Genomic DNA, 25,178 nt, shown 5'->3' on the forward strand with positions numbered 1-25,178 from the left:
ACTAAATTGGACTGTCATGTCTCTAATGCGTGGATGGTTTATCCCTGGAGATACTATTGCCTCTTACTCTCCAGGACTCCAAAGGGTGTCTCTTCTTCGTTCTTCCTCATTATGGTCAGTACGCAGGGCTTCTCATTTCTTTATATGGACGCGTGTACAAGCCAATATAACTATGTAGCCGATGCTGGACAATCGGAGAGCTGCTGGAAACGCCCATTCTATTCCTTCTCCCAGCATCCATGGTAGAGGAGGAATGGTCAAGACACAGGTATTGACTCTCATAAATATTGTAAAAATGGTTTGAATATGACCCCGGCGTCTATAAAAAATGTTTTGGACAAAGGATGTGAGTAGCAAGAATGAGACAGTAGACCATTCACATTGCAATAGAGAGGTTAAACCTGGAGAGGAGCAAGCATGAGGAGGACATGCTTGTAGAATAACGTATGGAGATGATATTAGACGTCTCATAATGGCATAAATACTGATGGCTACCTCTATATCGGAAATACACCTATGGGGTCTAGAACCTTTTCTTCCTGGGCTTATTCTCTTCCTCGGTAGTCCCTCATTCTCGCTTTAATGTACTATAGTTTTAACTGGAACCTATAGAATGGGTTGTGCGCTTGAAATTTTTCCAGGAGAATAGCAGTGTATTAGCCTTGTCTTTTCTTATTCACTCGGAAGGATGACAAAGACAAGGTTATTATTCTTTTCGGAGTTAGCCTGAGAAAAGGGCTGGAAGATGCTATCAAAGGAGTTATAAAGGGCAATGATGAGTAAGGAAGCTGAGATGGCTACAAGTACTACTACTACTCATCGAGATAGGCTGAGGAAGTTCACGGCATTCCTGTCTGGACTGGCCTTGTACCAGCTCCCTCATATAGCATTTTCTGCTAGTAGGTACACGCTGGTTAGGTTCCAGGTTCCATCGGCATACGTGGGTCTCTTTATCAACAGGATGATTATATCCAGTAGGATTTTTTCTCTCATCACCATTGGACTTGCGACGATGTGTGATCAGTTTGGAATGCCAGGTATCATACAAGTAGGAAAGGCAAGTGTTATATTCCTAGCAGCATCCTTGTCATCCATACTCTTTGTCTACTGCATTGGAGGGGAACAGGGCTATCTCACCCTCTACTACTGGACCATTTCTATCTCCTCTATGGTACTTGGAGCTTCTTTTGTTTTTGTGGTAAAGATCGTGTCGAGTGAGATTGTATACCTTATGGCTGCTTTGCCCATAACTGGTATAGTAGTATCGTCATATCACCTCGCCTTCTTGATGATCACCAACTACATTACAGTCTCTGACATTCCCTTCTGGCTTGTCTTTTGGCAGATTGTCATTGGGATCACGATAGTTAGTTTGACTGTTGTCATGTTGTATTCAGTTTATGATAATGATAAGCCAGTTGAAGCTAGAGTAGACACCCTTGAAAAACTATTGAAAGTTGGTGTTGCTGCTAGTGGAGCTGTTGGAGGATCTCTTGGTAAGGCTACTGGTTCTATACTAGCTGGATCAGGTCTAGTTGGATTGGCTGGATTAAGTACAGTTGTAGACCTGTTTAGTAAGGCTCTTCAACAAAAACCTACTGATGCTGCGAATAAACTTCTGGAACTGGCTAGCAAGGTTCTTGGTCCTGCTAAGCAAGAGACATTTATGGAGGCAGTTGGCAAGGCATGGTCTCCAATTCTTTTAATCACTCTGGGATATGGTCTTCAAAATGCCTTTTATCCAGGTATAGCCCCTTACAAGTTGATTGGTCCTAATCTAGGGTACTGGATAGATTTAACTGTTTTATTCACAAATGCTATACCGCCGCTCTTTATTCTTGTCTTGAAGGAGAAAGAAATAGCTCCAAATGTTTCATGGAAAGAATATCCCGGATGGCATTGGTCTTGGCTATTTTTCCTATGCCAAATGCTCTGTGCAGTGATCTTCCTTTGGTGCCTTCATTTCCCAGGGTGGAGTATATCAAAAGCGGTAAAGGGTAGCACGGTACTCTTAGGGTTTCTCACCGTTACATATGATTTTTGTGCTCAGTCCGCCAGAAATATTGGAACGAGCGGAGCTTCTGTGCAAGGTTGTAAAGAGAACTCTAGGATGGACACACTAAACTCCTTTTCGTACTCATTCTCACAAGTCATCTTTGCGTTTCTGGGTGACGGTTACCTCAGAGTATACTCCAAGTATGAGAAGGATAGAAACAACTGGCCTACCAAACACTATGGCAACTTTAGGGCATTCCGATATTGGATTTGGACAGCCACAAAGGTATCTTTTAAAGCCATCGGTGGTTCCTTTTGTCTTGATGTTAGAGGATCTATCGTTGAAAAGAGAGAGTTTCTCTTTATTGTCTATTCTGATGACACTGATAATAGTAGCAATCCTCCTAAGGCAAAAGATCCTAAAGTAATGAAGATAGTTCACGGTATATAGTTGTGGCAAGCATTTTTCAATTTAAAGCCACTATAATGCAGTATTTTCACGCCTCTTCAGTTTTAATTTGTTTTACTTCTGTGCACGCACTTTGATATGGTTAGTTTATGGTACATACTTGGCGTCCCTAAAAATGTCCCTGAATAATGAGTATGCAATGCAAAGTTACTAATCGCCCATCATATCTATAAATGTAAGAGAGACTACCATTAGTTAGACATGTACACTCCCTCTAACGGAGCATGAGCAAGATACCGAATTATGGAACTGCATTGTGTATTCAGAATATCCTTGAGGAGTAGTCACAAGGAGTCATTATTGAGATGGAGAAGTAGGCTCTTCGGTAGGAGATAATTCCTGTTTACTCAATTCCTCGAGCTTGTTGAAGAAATTGTCCTTTTCGACGGAGATCCATTCTCCATCTACTCTTTCAAAGAATTTCCATTTCCTTAAGGACGCCTCTATAACCGCTACTTCAAGTAGTTCCTTGTCACCTTTCTTATAAACAAGACAAAAGAGACAAGCACCCAAAGGTTCTGAAGGTATCCACAGGTTATTGTACCATCATTAACCTTGATGAGACATGGCCAGGTTTGGGATAAAAGTGCTTTGTAGTTCCCATTGTTCCATTCCTTTCTAGATTTGGGAGTATGGCGATCGTAGATATGTTAAACTCTATTTTGAGCTGTATAGTATGCATTTTTGATACTAAAGCAGGATGCCAAACGCTAAGTGGTGGTGTCTAAACTCGGGAGGTATTAAGAGTCACTGGACCCAGAAAGTCATGCATGCAGATATTATGGGAATCTTAAGAATGTATGTTCCCTTTAAAAATTAAAATGTTCCACATGCTTAAAATCGTGGCAGAGTGTATTTAAAATGACAAATCTGAATGACCTGAAGATGGTCCAGGGGAGGTCTGTTTGCCTACCTCCTTTAAATCCATGGTGTATACGGATTATAATGACCCTTTAAACTGCATTAATAAAGCTCGTACAGTTTCGATTGATAAATCGCCCTTGTTGTTTCTGAGAATATATTCTCTGGAATTTTTGTGATTGAGTATGAATCTTTCAGTAATGTTGGAGAATAGAGGCATTAAAAAGCACATGATGTAATCGAAAGAAAGTGCGATATCGTTAATGATATTGTCAAGTTTTATGATATCATCTCCTATAACTCCCTGTCCATTATAATATTCTAGGATGGGAAAGCAACCATTTAGTCCTCTTCCAGTAAAGATTCCTCCGATAAAGCCATTTATGGATGCCAAGAGGAGGAGGAAGAACGAAGAGTTGGTTAATTCAAATTTGCAGGTCCAAATGTTCCAGACGATAAATGTAGCAAGAGAAATAGTTGATATCCATATAAGATGGAGAGTCAAATCCCTTGTGATTAAAAATAAAAAATGAGACTGAGAAGGAGTCTTTTCAGATGGGTCAATGGTTTCATCAAAATTGCTGGCATAATTTACGCCTATAAAGTCACAGAACATGAAAGACAGCGAGATGACAAGCTTCTCTCTGTTAGACAAATCTATGAGGAACAGTATGAGACAGGGATGAAAGAACACCCTCAGGACAGTTCCAACGGTCTGTATAACAAGACGAGGTGAATAATACGGCACAACCACTATGACTTTGCCTAGCAATCTTACCTTTGTTGGTTCACTGCTGTTAGTGCTGGCAACAGCACCGTTAGTATTCTCCTGGCTTTGCTTCTTCTTTTTCTCTTCTACGGCCTTCTTTTCCTCCTCTTTGACACGCTCGTCATACCTCATGTAGAGATAGGTGATCCACAAGGCCGTGAAAATTCCGACGACTACTCTGACTCCATAGCATAGAGTCGCGCATAATCTCATCTGAGGTGTACTACCGGTTCCTATCATATGCTCCATGACTAGCTGGAACAGTCCCATGGAGATCGATCCAAATGGGTAGCCAGAATAGAGAGTTGAAGCTGCAGAATTTAGGAATAGCTTTGATATCACAAATGTGGATGCCTGAAGAATTGGCGCCTCGAGAATCCCAGCTACTCCACAAAGAATGATAAATAGAATCTTGGCAGTTTGCCCGTTACCAAAGTATATGACTGGGACGAACATGACCAGAGTAGGGATAAGTAGCCAGAAGCCAATTACCAAGGCGGTGAAGCTCATTTTCAGGCGAATGAGAGACATCATGGTGGAGATAGAGCCAGTGATAATATATGACAAGTAACACTTGTTTGCGATGTTTTCGCAGTGGAAGATACTTTCAAGAAGCAGAGAAACACCAGAGAGGGGTGCCATGCAGTATGCAATCAACATAAAGACATACTTGTGGGTGTCATGGACCACCTTTCTAAAACATTCATATGCATTTTTCTTCCTATCCTCCATTGCCTTCTTTGATTTGGCTATTGCCATACGAAGTCTTGACGAGGATACCCACATCGTGCCCGGGTAAGGACGGTGCTTCTTCACTTTCTCACCCTCCATGTGTCTTCTATCTCTATTTTTCCATCAACTAGGTGGTTTACCCATGGCGGTTCGTTGTTTCTAAAACGTAAGGTATGAGACTGAGTCTGTAAACCCCCACGAAGAAGAGACAAAGAATAAACATCCTTCATTGTTCCTGATATGTTTCGGCTTTAAAACCGCAGATTCTTGGTTTTCCTTGGCCATTTATGGTTGTAACTTATCGCTTAGGCACTAAAGGCTAGACAGAGCGAGGAGATTACCTTTGACTTCTCTGACAAAAATCATTCTTCCAAGCATATAGACAAGGTATAGACCTCCGTACAAGGCTTATGCTTTGAGAATGATGGTAGATAAAGGGGATAGAACCCCGGAAGTGTATGATCATCACTTTTGGGAGAGTGAACCTTCCCTAACTCTGAGGAAGGTAGTGAAGCCTGACGGCACAAAGTTTCGGTACTTTGACGACAAAGGCATCTTCAACTTTGTCTTTCTTCTTTGGGTATACAGGTGGGTTAAGGAAACATCAAAGAGGTACCTAGATCCTTACATGATCCACCCTCTCCCCTTGGCTGACCAGATTCTCAAATGGCAGCCTATTCTTTCTAAGCATATTAGTGATGGTATCGCAAGTCTGGAGGCATATGAATACATGGGTAAGGATGGGCGAAAGAAAGCCCCCAAACCCGTAAAGTACATTCTTTGCAGAGCCATCTTCCTCACCTTTTGGAAACGGCTACTCACTGCTCTGCTGGGAATTGTGATTATGAACGCAGTTGGCATGAGTATTGCCATCTTTCTTCACAAGTTGCTTGGCCTATTGTCCGACAGAGACTTTAGGTTCATGGCATTTTTAGGACTAGCCCTGTCCATCATTCTCATGGAGTTGTTCAAGGAAATTTGCATGGACCACATCAACTACTATGTGCAAAGACTTGAAATTGTGATGGATTCATCTGTTCGTATTTCACTGTTTCAGCATGGATTATGCTACAGAAGAAGTCAATTTGGGCATCTCTCTAACAATCCTGACTCTTGCAAGAGTGTCATTCATAATTGCTCTGGAGAGGATGTATGCGCGGATAATCCATTGCTGTGCCCAGCGAGGCGTTATAAAAATAATGATTTCACCCCCAAGATCTACCCTCTAGTGCTAAACGACCCATACTTCATACCACTGTTTGTGGAGTTTATGGCAGGAATGATTGATTTTCTGACGGCCTTCACATACGGTATGATTTTAATGAGTAGCCAATTCAACATGGGAGCAATGACTATTCTCTTAATCTCTTTTTCCTTGGTAGGATGTATGATTATTATGGAGATTTTAAACGGCTTCCTCCTAAAGTATTATTTTGGAGTGAGGGATTACAGAATTACAAAAACTTTTGAAGTCATATCTAATCTTCCCTTGATCCAGAAAATGTCACTGGATGATATCAGTCAAAATGCTATTACAGAGGCTAGAAATGATGAATTATTGTTTATACTAATTCGTTTCTTTTCTTCCTTGGTAAACAAGATCCTATTTACCGTAATCATTTGTGTGGACATTATTCTTGTTGTAAATGATTTCATGGGACAAGTTAAGGATGCCACTGATGTAAAGAGTATAAGACCTGCTGAGCTGTTGACTGCAGTATACATTCTCATGAAGATTATCATCCCATTGAACATACTCCCTCTAAAGCTTAAGCTCTTTGTCTACACATTCAACTCGTTTTTGAGAGTGGAACGTTTCTTGAGGACCTGCTCACCAAACTTTTACATTCCTGATAACAGGTTTACTGGGGATATTCCTCTGCCAGAGGCGCTACCTGACAAGAACAAGACGTTGCCCAAGGGTCTAGTTGTAATGTTAAAGAAGGCCTCCTTTGCCTGGGTTAACAGTAGAAAGGATCTTCTTGACAATACTGGCACAACCTATCTGAGAGACCTTGACTTTGTCCTCAACTCTGGCAACCTTGCCATCATTACCGGTGCTAAAGGCGCCGGAAAGACCAACTTTATCAAGGCAATTCTTGGTGACATGACTCTTGTTGAAGGATCAATGGCTGTGTTACCTCTCTCTACCAACATGCCAATATTCTATGCTTCTCAGGATGTCTGGCTACAAAAGGGTACCATCAGGGCTAACATTACCTTTGGCCACAGATTTGATGAGAAGCTCTACAACACTGTTCTGAAGGCAGTTGAGCTGGAACACGACATATCTACTTGGGAAGAGGGTGACATGCGTAAGATCTCTGAACATGGTTACTCTCTCAGTGGAGGTCAGAGAGTCAGAGTTGGACTTGCCCGTGCCATTTATGCCTACCTCATCTTTAGCGAGACTAATAGAGAGAGCGGATCTGACCATTCCTTCCTTGTAGCCCTTGATGACTGTTTCACTAGCTTGGATCCATTCGTGGCGAGGACCATCTTTAGGAATCTTTTTAATGTTAATGGTGGACTATTGGCAAAGGATGATGTATCTGCAGTTCTAACGATTTCCAAGCGTATTTTGGAAGCTTGTGTATCATCAGAGTCTCCGGATTCATTCCCAGATGCCCCAATATATTTTCTGGAGAACAAGGGTCTTATCCAAGAAAACAGACTCAAGTCTTTGATAGAAAACGAAGTTGGTCGTCTTGAGCCTCCAAAGCCTTCTTTCGATAGAGTGAAGCTTTCATCTGTATCACGTGATATCCTCAAAAGATGCAGTTCGGATGATTTTACCAAACTTGGACGAAGAAGGTCAACGGAGTCTAGATACTCTGATTCTCCAACAGTTCAGATGTTATATGATAGGATCAACTTTAAACGTGGAAAGAACAAGAACTTCAAACCGTATCTGGTGTATCTCCGTGCGGCGGGTTGGTCCATTATGTTCTTCTTCATATTTACATTTACTTTTGCAACACTGGATAGTACAAAATTTGTAATTACCTCAAAGGTCTCTGACTCTATCCTTGATTACGCAAATAAACATTACAAGACATCAACTTCACTGGAGGATGTTAAAGAATACTGTATTAAGGCATTACAATGGGTTGTTGTTCTTTCCATCGCTGTTATGGTTGGAGCTTTCTTCCGTGTAGTTGCTATGACATCTGCTTCTGTTAACGTTTCAAGGAGAATCCATGAGTATTGCATCAACTCTCTATTTGTTAACAGTTCTACGGTTCTAAAGATCAAAAAGTCATTGAGCAGTGTACAAACATTCTTGTACATGGATATTCTTTCCATTGACAACTTCTTGAGTTACTACCTTCACGATGTTTTTGTGCTTTCCATTGAAACTGCAGTTCAGATGTTGACGCTATTCTTCATGATGCCATGGTCCACTCCAATTGCTATATTGCTTGGGTTTGTAATCCTGAGGTTTGTAGTATATTGCTACGTAAAGTCATGCAAGAATGTCTACTTTGCACGTTTGGAAACTTTCAACCAGATAAATGCTACAATTGAATCGGCCATTTCTGGCCTACCCCTCTATCGTAGTTTCAAGAAGGAATGGGAGTTGGTGCATAGCCTTGTTGAGCATGTTGATTACAACTTGAGATGCAACTACTTGACTTTCTCCGCCACGACTTGGACGTCCATTTCATTCAGAACTCTGCTTTCTCCGTTGGCATTGTTCATCCTTTTGTTCCCTCTGGTAAAATCCAGGGTGTCTGGCACAGAGGTACAGGTGGGCTATTATGCCATGGCATATTCTGTATTCTTGAGTCTAAATGGCACATTTGCAACCTTCCTTAAACTCTATTGCTTCCTTGAGCTAATGTTTATTTCAATCGCAAGGTTCGAGTACTTTGTCCCTCCAAGCACCAAGATCAAGTTTGACAAAAAGAGGAACATTCACCGGACAGATTTTGTCGTGGACCGTTCTGCATCAGCTGGAGACGATAAGATAGCAGATGAAGATATCAAGGATACCCTTCGTAGAAGACGTCATAACGGGTATGCCAAGAGAAGGGCTTCTAGATGTACTAGTCTCAAGATGCTCTTCTTTAGGCACAAGGTTAATGTGCTTGACGTGTCCAAGTATGCAGTTCCAGGTACTACTAGGATAAAGTTGGATAATGTTAGTGTACATATTTTTAACAAAAAAACCGGAGTGAATTTTTCTATTCTCAAGAATGTTACATGTTCAGCTGATACCTCGGACATTATTGGAGTCATTGGCAGAACTGGTGCAGGGAAGTCTACCTTATTGTCAGTACTTCAAAATTTGGCAAGGAATAGAGAAGGTTCTGTATTCTTAGATGGCTGCGACTTGAATGATATGCCAAAGAGTGTTACAAGGCAGGTCATTGGAGTCCTACCTCAACTGCCCTTCGTATTCAGAGGTTGGACTGTTCGCAGATTCATTGATCCAAGAATGTTATTTGATGATGCTGACATTGAAATGGCTCTGGAGCACTGCGGCTTGATCAAGTTTGTCGAAAACATTCCAGGTGGAAAGGGTCTTGACACCATCATCATACCTGACCATTACCACAAGGATATGCCAAGGTATTTAAAGAGAGCTTATTATGGACCCACTCTGAAACCGCACGACTCGCCTTCCGCGGATAATGTAAATATCGATTATGGATCTGTGCTTTCAAGCTCACAATTACGTACACTATCAGTAGCAAGACTAGTATTGTACAGAGAATTCTTCAAGGTTCTTTTGGTTGATGAACCTCCAGAGGATGAACTTGGAGCTGCTGCATCAAAGACTGCCGACATCCCAATTTATGAACTCATAAAGACCTACTTCCAACACTGTGCAACATTTATCGCAGCCCACAATACCAATGTGTTGCGTTTGTGCACCTCAGTCTGGGTCTTCCACAAAGGTTCTCTCATTAGGACCTGTAAAGCTGAGGATATCGTAGACAGTAGTTCACTATCAAAAATTGTAGAAGACTGCATTACCACACACGCTTAATGCAGTAGATGTTTATTTTAAGGAACAACATTTTAAATTAACTTTTGTGCCATGTTGGCATTTGTTTAAAATAATTTTGACTGTGTGATTTCTGGTATGTAGAAAAGAATAATAGTCAGCCTCCCAAAGGGTAACTACTCCATCCACGGTGCTTTCATACTCTATAGCCAAGGAGGGATCGGGGGAAGAGAGATCAAAGACAACCTCAGTAGCATCAGAGTCTGTGCCCTTACTCCAATACTTTCTTCATCCCCTTATCATCTGGAAGACCTGGCCTAATCGTAGAGAGCAGCCTTCATAGCCATCATTGTTCCTGAAGCAAGTGATTTTGTACCTTTGGGAAGAGATTTCGCAGCAAGACAATCCCATTTCTAGTGTAATTTCTGCTCCTTCCTTTATACTGTGAGATGCTTGCCAAATTTAGTCCTCTTGAGCAATATGGTCATTCTCCTCCCTATGCATCCTTCTAGGTACCCCTAGCTATATATCCAAAAGAATTTCTATACGCCCTACTGTTTTTCACCGTCATTGCAAAGAGTCCACCCTGTCTAGTCTGCACACACTTGAACATTTTCTGGCTACAAGAGCCCCTCCGACCGCCACTATCGGTCGTTGAATTTTCCTCAGACTCCTTCCACTTTTCTCCTGTTTATTCTTCCAGGTACACTTCCTGCTTATGAACCCATAGGGGTCGCAGTCCAGTGACGGGCCTTCCATAGGCACCGTATAGACCATCTAGTTGCCAAAACCGGACAAAGCGCCAACAACAGCCACACCAGTGTTCCTTTGATCGGTGCCAATGGCCGTGTGCCGAGCATTACGGTGAACTTGCGGCTCCCCATAGAGCACTTGACCATACACACGAGAAAATTCTCCAAAGGCAAAAAAATTTGTAAACAACAGATTAGATCGACAAAAGTCTACACACTGGCGTTTACACACATTAGGAAGGATGCGTACTCTCATAGAAGAGACGAGAGCAAACTTTGGGGCATCAATTTTGGCTCAATTAGACATTATTTCAAGTGCGTGTAAATGATGAAGAACATCAAGTTTTTATTCTACCTCGCGGCGCTATTCACTAGCGCTGTAGTGGCCGATGGCGAAGAGAAGGTTGTGGTACTCACGGATTCCACACTACATGATTTCGTTGCAAAGCACGAACACGTACTCGTCAAGTTCTATGCTGATTGGTGAGTGAATTGATACAAGTATCGGATGTGCGATCATCAAGGGGTCTGTGTGTACAGGATGGGTGTTACGGAGATATGTGCAGTGTATCCATACGCCTTTCATCCTCAGCGTCTAATAACCTTGTGCACTACTCATTACTCATCCATACTGACAATTCTGCTCATACCAGTTGAGACATGAATGAGTTACTACTATAGAAGGATGACGGAAGATAGTATGGTAGATGAGTACCATGGACCATCTCTGCAAAAATGATAGATGGGAGGATCATACTCCAAATCTGTTACTATTGACATCGGCAAGCGTCCCGAAGGATCTGGGAATAAAAAAGTTCGACAAGATGCTAAAGGAGGATATTACTACACCAATGAAGTTGGTGTAAGAGTTAATCTAACGGTGGAAAATTACCCTGATAGAGATGGCTCATACACTAAACTTACGCATACTCCTGAAAATGGTGAACTTGGAACTATAAAGCATGGTAGAGGTTTTTACTTCCTAAGACCAGAACCAACGGATGAATCCAGTGTTTCCGTCTATTACTGGAAATATGACACTAGTCATGAAAAGGTTCTCCTAATTCAGCTTGGAGATGGGGACCCCTCAGTCTACTATACTACTAGTAGCAGTACTAATGGTATTGTGTGGAAAAACGATGAACATTCCAAGATAAAAGAGGATTCTCTGAAGGAGCTGAATAAGCAGAACTGTTTGAGGAATGAAGCACACGCTATAAATATATCAGAAAAAAGTGAATCTTATCAATGCCCTAGTTGTACAAAATACAAAATCGATATATTACTTGATCGTGAAAAGCAATATTATATTCATAGTTTTACTGTAACTAAAAATAAAGAATCACCTTCCATTTCCAGATTCTTTGAAGGGGATTTAGAACAAACTGGATTCCCATTTGTAGCCGGTATGAATAACATATGTGTTTATTGGTCTTCTGGTAGAAGCTCTGCACCTCTCCTAATCTACTTCTTTATTGGAGGCTACCACTGGTACAGTAGATATCTGGGAGAGACTCACTGGGAGATAGAGAAGAGTTTGAAGAATTCTCAGGCTAGTGAGAAGAGCAATATTCCAACTATCCTCAAGAAGTATGCTACACCTAAAGTAATTTTAGACGCTTCTAAGACAGAAACTGGTAATGGTACATATAATCCAAGAAGAAACACCCTAACGTTCAGAGTGTCCAAAGACACTGTTGAGCAATCTTATGCTCAGTATATCCACAATAAAGATGATAGTGGAAGTTTTAGGCTAAAGGATATTGAACATCAGGGAATCCCACTTGATATAAATTCTGAGGATCTTCTAGCCGAGGTATCTATATTCTATTGGGATGGTGATAATAACCGTGATAAACCACTACTGATAGAACTGAAGCTGCAAAGTCAAGCTACATACAAGTATTACCAGAAACTTGGTAAGAATGTTGTATGGACAGAATATTCTAGATCGGAAGAAACTACTCAACAACTGACAGAAGATCCTCTAAAGAAGAAACTAGACGAATTATATGCTATACATTTTCCATCGAACCTTTCTACTATATTGGGAGCATCGTTTGGAAGTGGAATAGGTGGAACAGGGTTGGGTGCTCTTGCCGTATGGAAAGGACCCGCTCTACTCGCAAAACTAATAACTCGTCTGTAATGTACTCTCCAATGCCAGTAGGTAGAAAGACCATTAGACCCTCCCCTTTAGACTACTCTCTTGTTGGTGTACTGGAGTGCTAAGACTTGTGCGGACTTGTACTTGGTTCTAGATGCTCATTTAGAGTCTCTAACCTTAACTCTTGCTGTACAACATTACTCGTTTTGTTGTAAATGTCCACGAGTGGATCCATGCATACTCAACATGGTACATTCTTTAAACTCTATAGGATATCCGTATCTAACCCAAGGGTCTCCTTTATAGCGATTATAAAGTTTCCATCCTCCAAAAAATGTTGCAGCGGATCCTGCAGAACCAGCAAAAAAGTATCCAGCTATACTAGCAGGAAGTTCAAGAACTCCAGTAAGTTTAGGAGTAGTAGTTCCAGGAGGAGAAGAAGTAGGAGCAAGAGTAGGAGGAGATCCCTCAGTAGCTTGATTAAGGGTGGAAGTAGTTTCAGCATGAGCAGAAGTAGATTGAGCACAGAGACTAAGACCATTGGGTACTGTGAGTATTGGTCCGCGGTTGTAGGTATTCTGTATAAATCCTGTTACAACTTTCCAACTACCATTTTTATCATCAGGATTCTCATTTTTATACCACTTGTGTTCAGGTGATCCCCCATTAGAGATATGATAGTATATTAGGAGAGGCCTTTTGACCTTATCCTTAGAGCAGAAGTAGACTCTTACTTCACTCACGTCAAGAATGGGTCTATCGTAACTTACATAAAGTCCAGTAAGATTTGTTCTAGGGGTATCACCATTAATAAAACCTACTATATGAAAGTTTCCACCACCATTGTTTAAGGTATGGGTGTATACATCGTACTGTTTAATAGAGGTATTAGATGTATTATCCTTCTTAACTTGCGTTCTTTCACCATGAGGATCCAAGGTCAGTTTATCAGTATCATTACAGGTATCATAAGTAGTATCCTCCTTAATACCAACATTTATGATCACCGCATTATTGACTCTACAGTTTAAAAGTTGGAGTTTCTGGGCGAGGTCCTGTGAAGTTACAGGAACCAATTGCCAATTCAGATTAGTATTTTCACCAATATTTTCATAGTAAGTTTCTGTGGCTTTCTTTCCACCAAGAAATTTGGTAATCACTTTAACAAGCAAGGGTCTTCCTCTCTTATCCCTTCTTTCAGGAGACTCTAGAGCAGACCAGTAGAAGACTGAAACACTGGTAACATACTTTATGGAGGTTCCATTAACAATTACAGAAGTATTATTTCCACTGTATTTGAACTTATTAATGGTGAAGTAACTACCTTTTCTATTTTGTACCTTGTGGATGAATTCTGTAAAACCTGGCACATTAGTAACTGTAGTACCAATAACATAAATTTGTTTATGGTTATCAGAAGTATGTTCATAGTGAAACGCTGGTCCATCAGAAGTTCCTCTTTTATAAATATCTATGGTAACTTCGGGTGGTCTGCAATCACTATCCAGAGTATCTAGGAAGTCAACAATGACAGGGTAATCATCATATTTATTAACATTCAACTTGTATGTATGTTCCAAATTTGTACCGCCATTAGTTCCTTTAAACCATTTCCTTGAAATACTAGGAGCTTCTATATGGATAAGAAGAGGAGTTTTGTTGTGAGGACTATTTTTATCACACATAAATACTGTGACTTTAGAAGCATTTCTAATTGGCAATGATGGATTTATGCCCTGAAGTTTTATCTCATCAGTTATGTTAGTAAATCTAGATATGTCGAATGATTTGCCTCCAGATGGAGAGTGAGCATAAGCAGTGTAGTTTCCAAGATAACCTTGTCCGGTCTCAGTAACCTTAATTTTTTTAGTATAACCATCTTCGTGTTTAGGGTCAGTATTATAATGACAATAATCAGCAATCTTACTAACATCGATTTGAACAACATTGTTGATCTCACAATTGAGCAAGGTGAGCTTATGGAGGAGTTTGTAAGGAATCAGTCCATTGTGTGATCCTGCGGGATTGTAAGGTTCCCATTTATATTTGGTACTATTTTTCTCGTAATAAATGTACTTGGGACTATCCTTTCTTATCACTTCCACCAAAAGAGCCTTATTAGGTGGACCGCTACCATTTTCATACTTCCAGTAATAGGCAGAAATTGATAAGACGTTATCCTCTGTAAGTCCTACATTTTCATTATTATCATCATTTATCCTTTCAAGCTTTAAATTCTGACCTATATTTGTATTTTCATGAGTATACTTGTAGAAGTCCTGAGCCAGTCCAGCAGAAGGATTAAGAGGGTATATAGATCTTGTAACTTTAGTCTTTTTATTTCTCAAGATATCTCCATAATAATACGTGGGAGTATTGTCAACATCTGGTTTTTGTGAGAGCTGAATAACTACTTTTGGATTAGAAGCTGTACTGGATATTACGACAGAACTATTCATACGTTTACCATACTGGATACATCCCTTTAGTCCTCTGCAGTCAAGTTTCTCTAGTTCACCTTTCATGTTTTCCAAGTCAGAACACCCTTTGATATTGTCTGGATCTTTACCATCAAGTTCACCAACAAGATTCTTCCAGTCGTGACTATTTTTACTCTCCCTCTTATACCACTTTTTTTGATTGGAGTCAACATGTATCATCACAGGCTTGTTGTTACAATAGAATACATATACACTAACTGCTCTATTTATAGGAAAAGTAAGTCCTCTAGTAGTTATTACCCTTCTTTCATCATCTCCAGAAACGTTTTTTGGATAATACTTGATCTTTGCAAGTTTATCTCCAGCATTAATCTGATGCTTATAATATTCCTTAAAAATTTTACCATCGATAAGAATATCTTTTTTCTCTAAAGATATTTTTTCGCTTCCATTATGGCCATCACAACAATACGAGGTCTCTGATGTAGACACCTTCTCTGTAATATCCATAGTAACCGCATCGTTGAGTCGACAGTTTAGGTCATCCAGTATTTGCTCGAGTGGTTCGCCAATTAGCTCAGAATTATTGTTCTTATGTTCAGAAAGTTGTTGCCATTCAAGACTACCATTATTGTAGTGATAGGTGTAAGTTTCATCCTCATCCAATACTTCTATAAGAAGAGGGTTCTTCATTCCATTATGTTTCCAATACCATACTGCAATGTGAACAATTTCTTTGTCATTGTCAAATTCGAAATATTTTGTGATATCTTGGTGTTTGTAATTTAACTTCTTCACCTTGAATGGTCGTCCATCTGGTGAGTCATGTGTAAACATGTAGAATCCAGAATAATCTGGCTTTTCGTACTTATCTAATCTGACTTTCTCAGAATCATCTCCATACTCTCTAGTGTGTGATGTCCCGGTGAGACCCTGCTCTATGTCAATTATGAGACGGGGTGGGTCTTTCCTGGTTTTATGTCTAAAAGTTGTGGAAATACCAGAATCGGCAACACGAGTACCATTAACATTAATAAGCTTTCCATTGACACTTATAGGAGTTTTCATGAGGGTAGTATCATTTTGATCTTCCACTACTTCTTCATCTTCATATTCCTCATGTGTATGAATGTTAAAATTTTCCAACTTCTCTTCCTTTTCTTCATCTTCTATTTCTTTGGCATACTTAATCAAATCATCCCAACTGAATTTAGTATCATCCTGGTCATATTTTGGTTCAGGTAACCCTGGTCCATGAGAAGATACAGGTGGTTTGATGGGAGAAAATCTTGGAGATGGAGGTGAGGAATTACATGCATTTACATTCCCTCTGACATTATCAAGCATACTTTGGATTTCTTGGTCACTTTTGTCTTTGAACTCAGTACTGAGATCTTCCCATTCTCCACCCTTGTCTCTGTGCAGCGCTCTATATTCCCTCCGTCTGGCCCTCTTGAATCCCATCATTAAGAGCGTATCATTAGCTCTAGAGTATGCATATACATGTGTGCATTCCCAGTCATCTTGAGATCTCCAGAGAGTGCCACCGCTATAGATCACTCTTGTGACATAATATTCACGCCATGGAGTTATGGATATAGGATATTCGCTCTGCATTTCGCCTTCAATCTCAAAGAGTTTACTGTCCGGATTCGTGAGATCCATAGTCACAGGTGTCCGCTGATAGGGTGTAAAGTCTTCTTCCACACGTACTATGACTGGTCCTTCAGGCTGTCCATTTACATCGTTGGAAGTAGACAGTGACTCCCGGCCAACACTTCCACAGTGGCATAGGGGAAAGAGAAAAAATAGGCAATGGACAAATCTTTTCATATCAAAATCTGTCTTTATGGGAAAGGTCCCAGTGTTATTCACAGGACATCCTAATATGTGACGCTATTATTATCCTTGAAGTGCATTTATAAAAGTGTACATACCAATAACACATGCAGACCCCATCCATCCTGTGGGACACAACGGGCTACAGCGCAAGTTGGTATGAGAGGGTGCAGAGTACAGCTTTGTGGATACCAAGGGATGTATGCAGTATGTGTAACTAATTCCACCAGTATATCCACCTCATACAGGTTATTATCGTCATCTTTATACTACCCTGCCATGTAGTATAAATTTCCTATAAGGTACTCTTGCCCATGTTCCCCTACTTATGCACCCAGCATACCCATTCTAACAATCGTATCCATTCAACAAACCTTTAAAAATCCGTGAACATCGTCGTTACAGAGTGCAACTCCCTCGTCTATTTGTTCGATTATAAAGTGTTTTGTCTCGTTTATTTGCTTGACAATCTCCATCGTCGGTGGGTCGCTAAATATGAATGTGAAGAGGAAAACGTACATGAATGAATGTGTAGATTGCAAGGTGTATAAGGGTAAACTGGGTTCTATATTATCCAGTAAATGGATGAGTTCCGGGTATAAAGTGCAAGGACGTCTTCATAGTGAATGAAAGTTTATTATTTATCCACGGTAGTACTCCATTAGACCAACTACTCAGTACCCAAGCTAGTATATAGAGTATCTTCATAGAGTCAAAGATTATTACAGTCAATAAACTGCAAACTTGACAATCGCAATGATCCATGATGCAAATGCAGTTGCCTCAGTACCGTAAATGATGCATGTATTCTCATTTTTCTCAAGTTGTTTTGTGCTTATTATGTTCTATTCAGACTTTCCATCGATCCTTTGATCTATATATGCTATTTAGTGGCGAAACCCCTCTACATGCAGATGTCTTCCTCGAGATCTTATAGCTGTCGATCTATAAAGCTGCAATGTTACGTAAGAGGATTGTAAAGTCCATAGATAGGTACATTCCATAGTGACGCGGATTTTCCATGAAACAAACGACATATCAGGTAAATGAGCTTCTTTCTGGTACAGGTATGCCTAAAAAGATGGATACGAGCATATGCCAAACAAATAGAACCTGGAAATGCTGACAGTGGACTAGGTAAACTGCTTTCTGTACTTAATAGGGAACCGAGGGGAACACTTACCAGTATTAACTTCTCTAATGTTGTTGGTGACACTTATCTTAATAAACTCCAATCTGATCATGATACTTTAGTATATAAAGTTTTATGGAATCCTACGATGTTTCAAAGTCTACAAAGTACTGTCTCACTCTTCCTAGCTTCAGCGAGTCCGTGTACCGCTGTCGACGGTATCACTCTAATAGACTCTCACTCTTTTTTCTTTCATGACCGTAATGCTTCTTAAAGAATGATTTGTCTTCATGATGGCAACTATTCTTCATCTGTCTCATGCTGGAGCGGAAGGAATAGCAACCATACAATGACAAGAATACGACAAGATAATAAAAATATTTATACAGTCCTATTCTTGTTAAAATAATGACAATTCCCCTCCAGTTTATCTAAATATTCTCATGAATATTCACATGTTACACCACACGAGGAAGAGTTGAGAATGTCTGTCTACTTTATTATTCATCTTGTTAGACATGAAGATTCTTGTAATACTTTGTGTAGCCTATGTTTTAAGGCTCTGTGGTTGTGAAAGTTTAGATGACATAATTGCCAGATTTGATGGTGAAGTTGCAAAGACCCAAAAGCTTCTGGAAGATGCTCAATCGACTCTAAAGGGTGCTGAAAATGCACTTGAAGAGTATACCAAAGCTTGTACAGAAATACAAAGTTCTAAAGGGAAGGAGGTAGAAGACGCTAGAAAGGCTTTTGAGACTGCACAAAAGACCTTAGGTAAAGTATCCGGGTCTGATGCTGTATTACAAGCTCTAAAAAAAGCACTGGAAGATCTTGATAAAGGTGCAAAGTTCGAGCCACCCTCTGTGGAGAGTCAGGGGAAGGTTGTTAAAGAAGCTCTAGAAAAAGTGGCAGACATTCATGATTTACTAAATACGGTAAAACCCCTGGAAAAACTTGATGAAGGTAATCATGAACAACAATCATCGGGGACTACTCCGGTAGATGCCAAACCGAAAGTAGTTGAGCATACCACAGTTTCTACAAGTGATCCTGTAGAGAAATCACCAACTGAAGAAAATGTAAGTGAACAAGACACACCCAAAGATACTGAAAAAACAAGTAACTCCGCGCCAGAAGAGTCCCGGGAATCAGTAAGTAATGAACCTAATGAAACTCAATCGGAGGAAGTGACACTTCAGAAACCTGTAGAAGAATCTAAGACTCATATAGAGGAAGATGTTACTACTACTGATGAGGCTAAATCTGAAGATCTGAAACCTGAAAAGGAATCTCAAAGCCTTGGTTCTTCTGAGCTTATAGTGAGCACCATGTCTACAGTTAGTAAACCAAAATTCCCTTTAAATCGGACTGGTGCATCAGCAACTTTGAAATTATTAAAACCTGACTATTCAATATACCAATTCTTTGAATATCACCATGATGATAATCACATTAGGCTAGTAATTCCACGAGATAGTCTAGTTGTGACTAAGATATTGAACGATACAAAGACTATATGGTCAGGTAAACGTGGAGAAGTCTTGGAATATGCTAAAGTCTACTTAAATAAGGATAAGAAACCTGAACTAGTATTAGTCACTCTCATAACTCCATCTGGTGTATTACGAAAGGATTATATAAAGGGTACTTCAAATAATTGGAAGGAGTTCAAGGGTGATGTAAGTACAAAGATAAATCCGCTCAAGGTCACTACAGAACACAAGAGAGACTCCATAATAGACTTGAAGAACGAAAAGGATACTTATGAATGCAGAATCTTTAGTGTAATTTTCCTTGGAGTTCCTACTCGCTCATATTCCCCAAAACCAGGTTACATTGTCAAGGAAGTAATGGATGGTGAGATATCCCTGTGGAAGGCGGCCGAAGGTACAGATGAGAGGTGCTTATCATGTGAGCTTTACACGAAATATGAACACAACATCCTCTATTTAAGCAAGAGGAAACATGGTAAAAGGGATGATGCTTCATTTGAGTTTTCTGACGGAACATGGAAAAGCATAAGTGAGGAGGAGTTTCTTAAGAAATTTCAGGCCATGGCAAATGGATCATCTAAAAAACCTAAAGCTCCTGAAACATCTCCTGTACCAGAGATCGAAAGGTCGACATCTTCTACAGATCTAGGATCATCTAAGTCTGAACAAAATGTCCATAATGAACATACAAGTGAAACTAAAGTAGAACATTATATAGGAGACACTGATGAAGTAGATCCAGAACAACCAGGGCCAAATGAGGCAAAGGAGGAAGTCTCTACAGAAGCTCTTGATGAGGTTAAACATGAGATTTCTGAACATGCATCAACTCATACCGATGTTATATCTAAAGATACCAAAACTGAGGGAGATAATAATTATCCTACGGACCAAAATGATGATGCTGTGTTCTCCACTCTATCTACAGCTGCTTTGGGTTCAGTATCCTCAGATAATGGAAAAGACAGAGATAATGAAGCCTCTGAACCTCTTAAAGATCAAATTAAAGAAGGCTTAGGCCTTTCTGGTTGGGGTCCAGAGAACATTCTTGGAGCCTTTGTTGGCGTTTTTACAGCATCTACTATAACTACTTTTATATCATGAAAACTTTATAAGGCCTATACACAGCACTCTGACCCTTGGGTTCGGCAGATCTGATGAGTTTATATGGATGGATACTTTGGAAGGTGAAGGATAATGATCGTAGGCCAAAGAGTCTCCCGATCCTACTCTTAGCCTAGTTAATAATGGCGGAACTATTTTACAATGTAATGATAATTTAAATATCACTCGTTCATCCTATGGATGGAACCCCCTATGGACACTGATGTTTAATGCAGTATGTTCTCCCTACCCTTGGTAGGTGGTAGAGACACTCCCCTCTAGACTATTCTCTTGTTGGTACACTGGAATGCTAGAATCCACATGACCTTTTAGAGTCTCTCACCTTAACTCTTGGTATACAACGTTACTCATTTTGTTATAATGGTACATGTCTTGAGAGTACTTCCATCACTTGCTTGTTCTTTCTATTGCTAGTAGTCTCTTGATGAGTGTTTTTAGTAGGGAGTCTTATGGAGTGTATCTCTAGAAGGAAGCCTATGGAAGACTCCAGAGAATAAATGTTTTTACTTTCGTTACTCATTATTTTATCCTTATCATAGAGCATGTTACAGCAGAGTCTTGAATGTTTAGTTACTCCCTCTCCTGTATCTTCTAGGTCCCTTATTCTCATTGTTCCCTGATTCTATGAGTTTATTAATGTGTGGATACAGTCATTACATTAGCACCTTCTTTGAACCTGTACAAAATGGTAGCATTACAATGTCTGTGTGCTGCTGTTTAAGAGTCTCCATATCTTATCTTGCATAATGTCTACTGATAAGGCATTAGACGCTTCTGGTTGATCTGATCTAGAAGTATCTTGTTCCGTCCGAGTTGTATTTACGATTGTTTCCATACTCATCATTCCCTCTCCGTGACCATACACTGTACTATCTGCATGTGAGAGTGTGTGCGAACGCGCACTTTTTTCGGGGAATCTCCCATCTGTAGCTCCTTCATATGATCTTGCGCTCTTAACTTCGGATGAATCTGCCTGTTGAAGACCCTCCAATAGAATCTGTAACCTCGTTGCAAAGGTGTATAGTGAAAGTCCCTTTCCATCAAATCCAACCATTTTTGAAAGAAAGGCAGTGTCCATGGTAAATACCGGTAAAAATACATCATAAACATTCATATTGTACTCTGACATTGAAGTATTTATGCGACTGATTAGAGCCTCCAATGCACTTTCATCATACTTCATGAGCTGTCTTCCGTGTCTTAATATTATATTACAACAAACTTCATCGTTTGCGCCCTTTAGGGCTTCCATGGCCTTTTCATAATCAGAAAAGTCCTCGATTAAAATAGATATATACTCTTCCTCATCCTTGAGAGCTAAAGCAACGTGCTTTGCAAACTCAAACCCTCTAGAAGCTCTACATTCCTTAAGTGCTTCTCTAATTCTCTCTGTGACTGCTTCCAAATGTCTCTAGAAATTTGTGCAAGAGACCATATTCCTTATCTATCGCCATTGCATACTTGTAGTCTGTGGAAGCGGTGCACATGTAAATGGATTGTAGGCACTTTATGAGTAAAGTGGTATGTATCGGTGCATCTATATTGTATTTGTGCAGATGCAAAAGATATGTGTACAGGTATATTTTCGTGTTCAGGAGAAGAAAACGCTCTATAACATGTGCCGGTTCAACCGACGAACCAGCAGAACAGTATGCTTCAACAGCCTCCTTGTATTTACCACGTTCATAAAGCCAGTCTGCATGGATACGGTGTATCTCCTCAATCTCACCGCTTGGTCTAGACTCCAACTTAGCCATTTTTATTGCATGTGAAAAGAGTCGTTTCCTAATTAAAATTTGTAGTCTATCGTGAATATCCTTGCTGTGCAATCTAGGCATATGAATTTCGTTGCATATTCGCAATACATTCAACACGTTACCGCTGTTACAGAGGCTCTTTCTACTGCTGAATTTGGTATCAAAGAAAAAATTGAGTCTAAAATACGACCAACGCGAGGTTTGTATTTTCAGTTTTTAAACTACTAGGGGACGATGGCGACCATCTATCAATCGTTTCCGACTCCTGGTCAAGAAGATTCTGGTGAAGGTTATGGTCTAGAGAATAGATAGCTAGCTAACACTGGACTGTACATTTCTGTGGTCGAACCACTATTTCCTCTTGCGACTGTAAGAAATAAGGATTCTGACACTGTCGTGGTCTTAATGGATCATATTGACAGAGTGTAAAATAAGGAAAGAGAAGATTCTGTAGTACATATTGCATAGTGACCACATATTATGCACTGCATAGAAGATACTGGGTCCAGGAAATAACAAGTTTTGGCTCTCATGTGAATTACAAGATTAATCTTAATGCATATACGCTCTATAATGTACAAGCATATGCAACAAGGGACGAACTGGGAGGCTAGAAAGAGACCAATCCGCCCATCAAACCTATTAAGACTTTACTCAATCATGTAAAGATGAAAAACACTACATTAAGACTCACCGTATATTTCTACAGTGGTAAAAGCTACGTTTAAAAATTAGATTGCCAAGCTTATTCATAGTCAGGAGGAGCATCTTCATATACAATAAATAGATGCTCCTTTTTGCATAAGATATCCCCTCTCACATCCGCAGAGAACGTAGCCCATAGACTAGTGCATGCTCCACCAAGTGCCTTTGGAATCCAAAACCATAGCGATTTCCAGAATCCATAGTGTCTGGTAGGCCAGTTGTCTGGATCTTTCTCATATTTTGAGTAAGTCTTGAGGTAACCGTGTCCAATTAGCGATATTGTGATTAGCCAAAAATAGGCGAAAAGTGTGTTAAAAGCCGATGCATTTCCATCATAGTATTGCTTATCAAAATCTACTTGGGTACCTGCAGCAGAGTATCCAACAGTGACCAAAATGAGGTGACAATAGAGATATATGAAACCCAGGAATCCATGAAACCAGATGTTGTTTCTTATTAGCATTGATATTGACAGATATGGATAGTGAAGTGGGAGTATGAAAATGACCGGGAGTATCACAAATGGGATCGCCAAAAACCAGGTATAGTTCCAGTTTACATTTTTCCAATTGTGATTTGGTCCCCAGGTTGTGCATTCAGATATTATACAGAGAATTATGCCAGGGAACGCACTAGATATCATGAAGATCAAATCAAGTCTATATGCACTTTCCAATCTTGCCAGTTTAAAGGGCATAATAGCAGGGTATATACCATAAATTATACCCAACCCAAGAGCAGTCATTAAAATTGGAGACCACGCTTTAAACATGTCCTTTAATGGTGGCTGTCCTGCATGTTGTCCAGATTGCTGCGTACTCTCATTACTGTTATGCCCACTAGTATTCTCACTAGCGCTTTGATTCTGTGCCCCTGTGCTAGGTGTAGGACCACTCCAATACCCGCATGCACATAACAGGAAAGTGATGAAGGACATGACAATTGAAAGTAGAATCTGACCAACAACAATACTATGGTCTATATTGCTCACATTAATCCTCTCTGCAATACTGAGGAAGATGAGATGAAATCCTGCAGCTTCCAGACCTCCAAGGGGAATAGAGGCGCTGTAATAGGTTATTTCAGAGACTCCTACCTTTAGCATAAACGCCTGATTCACACCATAGATGAAGGAAGAGAACGTTATCATATAGTAGTAATAGGTCAAATGTCCTTGGGGGCCTCCGCTCGTGAATGAGTGTAGAAGAGGTAAGTAGGCTGCAAAACAAAGAAAGTTTGTAACAACTGATATTTTGTAATTGTACTTTTGAAGACTATCACAGGTCCAAAAGTAGATATTCACAAGTATTGTTCCTATAAAACACGAAATCTGGAGAGAATTGTTGACCTTTGTGATGAACAAATCAACACTCTCGTCGGGAATCTTGAACCTTTTGATCGTGTATCTAGAAGCATTCAAACCAAGGTATAGTGTCTGCAACAATGTCAATCCAACCATGAACATCCCAGCCCGTCTTACTAACGTCTGCGAGTCAAGGGGTTTCTTTCCTTCCTTCTTTTCTTCCGTCATGTTTTCAGCCGTATTTTCAGTCATCACCTATACTCAAGGTGCCTCTACAGGGATCCGGGGAATCAAAACTGCCAAAGCAGGGACCATAATGTACAAATAGAGATATAATTTGTCCCTATAATAAAACAAACACTAAATTTCGTGTAAAAATAAACAACAATGTCGAAAGTCCTTCAAATACCACCAGTACTACTTCTACTATCACATTTCAGAGTCAAGAGTGGGTGTAGACAGAGTTAAAACTGCGAGGTCTAAAACTACGTTGGAATTCTCGTAACCTCACGGTTCATACCTTCATTTTTAATAATTTACAAGGGAGGAATGTTCATCCTCTAGCCCCCATAGCACTGTCGTCTAAATTGGTCAAATATAAATGTATTTTACAAATTAGAGCGATATTTGCGATAGATTTATTATGTTTATTTTAAAGGCTCGAAGACTTGAGGAGAAGTTGGAATGTGTGTCCCCTTTGCCACTGAAGGTCCTACACTCTGGTCTTTGTCTAAAACGATGGAA

The 25,178-nt window shown here is 40.0% G+C and overlaps 9 protein-coding genes across 9 annotated transcripts; 4 read left to right on the forward strand and 5 right to left on the reverse strand.

The window, feature by feature from the left end:
- Window positions 1–772: 772 nt before the first annotated feature.
- On the forward strand, window positions 773–2,446 carry BEWA_053430 (hypothetical protein; the record flags this gene model as incomplete). The annotated part of the gene is made up of 2 exons (XM_004832683.1): window positions 773–1,508; window positions 1,659–2,446. The coding sequence occupies 2 exons, from the start codon at window positions 773–775 to the stop codon at window positions 2,444–2,446; spliced, it is 1,524 nt and encodes a 507-aa protein (XP_004832740.1).
- Window positions 2,447–3,404: 958 nt separating this feature from the next.
- On the reverse strand, window positions 3,405–4,994 carry BEWA_053440 (conserved hypothetical protein; the record flags this gene model as incomplete). Its single annotated transcript, XM_004832684.1, has 1 exon — window positions 3,405–4,994. Exon 1 carries the CDS (start codon window positions 4,923–4,925, stop codon window positions 3,405–3,407), a length of 1,521 nt encoding a protein of 506 aa, XP_004832741.1. The 5' UTR covers window positions 4,926–4,994.
- A 253-nt stretch (window positions 4,995–5,247) lies between these two features.
- On the forward strand, window positions 5,248–9,822 carry BEWA_053450 (ABC transporter, ATP-binding protein domain containing protein; the record flags this gene model as incomplete). The annotated part of the gene is made up of 1 exon (XM_004832685.1): window positions 5,248–9,822. The coding sequence occupies one exon, from the start codon at window positions 5,248–5,250 to the stop codon at window positions 9,820–9,822; it is 4,575 nt and encodes a 1,524-aa protein (XP_004832742.1).
- Window positions 9,823–11,274: 1,452 nt separating this feature from the next.
- Window positions 11,275–12,681, forward strand: BEWA_053460 (hypothetical protein; the record flags this gene model as incomplete). The annotated part of the gene is made up of 1 exon (XM_004832686.1): window positions 11,275–12,681. The coding sequence occupies one exon, from the start codon at window positions 11,275–11,277 to the stop codon at window positions 12,679–12,681; it is 1,407 nt and encodes a 468-aa protein (XP_004832743.1).
- A 155-nt stretch (window positions 12,682–12,836) lies between these two features.
- BEWA_053470 (hypothetical protein) lies at window positions 12,837–16,745 on the reverse strand (the record flags this gene model as incomplete). Its single annotated transcript, XM_004832687.1, has 1 exon — window positions 12,837–16,745. One exon carries the CDS (start codon window positions 16,743–16,745, stop codon window positions 12,837–12,839), a length of 3,909 nt encoding a protein of 1,302 aa, XP_004832744.1.
- A 391-nt stretch (window positions 16,746–17,136) lies between these two features.
- BEWA_053480 (conserved hypothetical protein) lies at window positions 17,137–17,440 on the reverse strand (the record flags this gene model as incomplete). The annotated part of the gene is made up of 2 exons (XM_004832688.1): window positions 17,137–17,193; window positions 17,294–17,440. The coding sequence occupies 2 exons, from the start codon at window positions 17,438–17,440 to the stop codon at window positions 17,137–17,139; spliced, it is 204 nt and encodes a 67-aa protein (XP_004832745.1).
- A 1,129-nt stretch (window positions 17,441–18,569) lies between these two features.
- BEWA_053490 (hypothetical protein) lies at window positions 18,570–20,648 on the forward strand (the record flags this gene model as incomplete). Its single annotated transcript, XM_004832689.1, has 1 exon — window positions 18,570–20,648. One exon carries the CDS (start codon window positions 18,570–18,572, stop codon window positions 20,646–20,648), a length of 2,079 nt encoding a protein of 692 aa, XP_004832746.1.
- Window positions 20,649–21,363: 715 nt separating this feature from the next.
- On the reverse strand, window positions 21,364–22,507 carry BEWA_053500 (conserved hypothetical protein; the record flags this gene model as incomplete). The annotated part of the gene is made up of 2 exons (XM_004832690.1): window positions 21,364–22,080; window positions 22,286–22,507. 2 exons carry the CDS (start codon window positions 22,505–22,507, stop codon window positions 21,364–21,366), a joined length of 939 nt encoding a protein of 312 aa, XP_004832747.1.
- A 664-nt stretch (window positions 22,508–23,171) lies between these two features.
- BEWA_053510 (conserved hypothetical protein) lies at window positions 23,172–24,686 on the reverse strand (the record flags this gene model as incomplete). Its single annotated transcript, XM_004832691.1, has 1 exon — window positions 23,172–24,686. The coding sequence occupies one exon, from the start codon at window positions 24,684–24,686 to the stop codon at window positions 23,172–23,174; it is 1,515 nt and encodes a 504-aa protein (XP_004832748.1).
- Between the last annotated feature and the right edge of the window lie 492 nt (window positions 24,687–25,178).

This window comes from Theileria equi, assembly GCF_000342415.1.
Source record: "Theileria equi strain WA chromosome 4 map unlocalized gcontig_1105316255039, whole genome shotgun sequence".
NCBI lineage: Eukaryota > Apicomplexa > Aconoidasida > Piroplasmida > Theileriidae > Theileria > Theileria equi.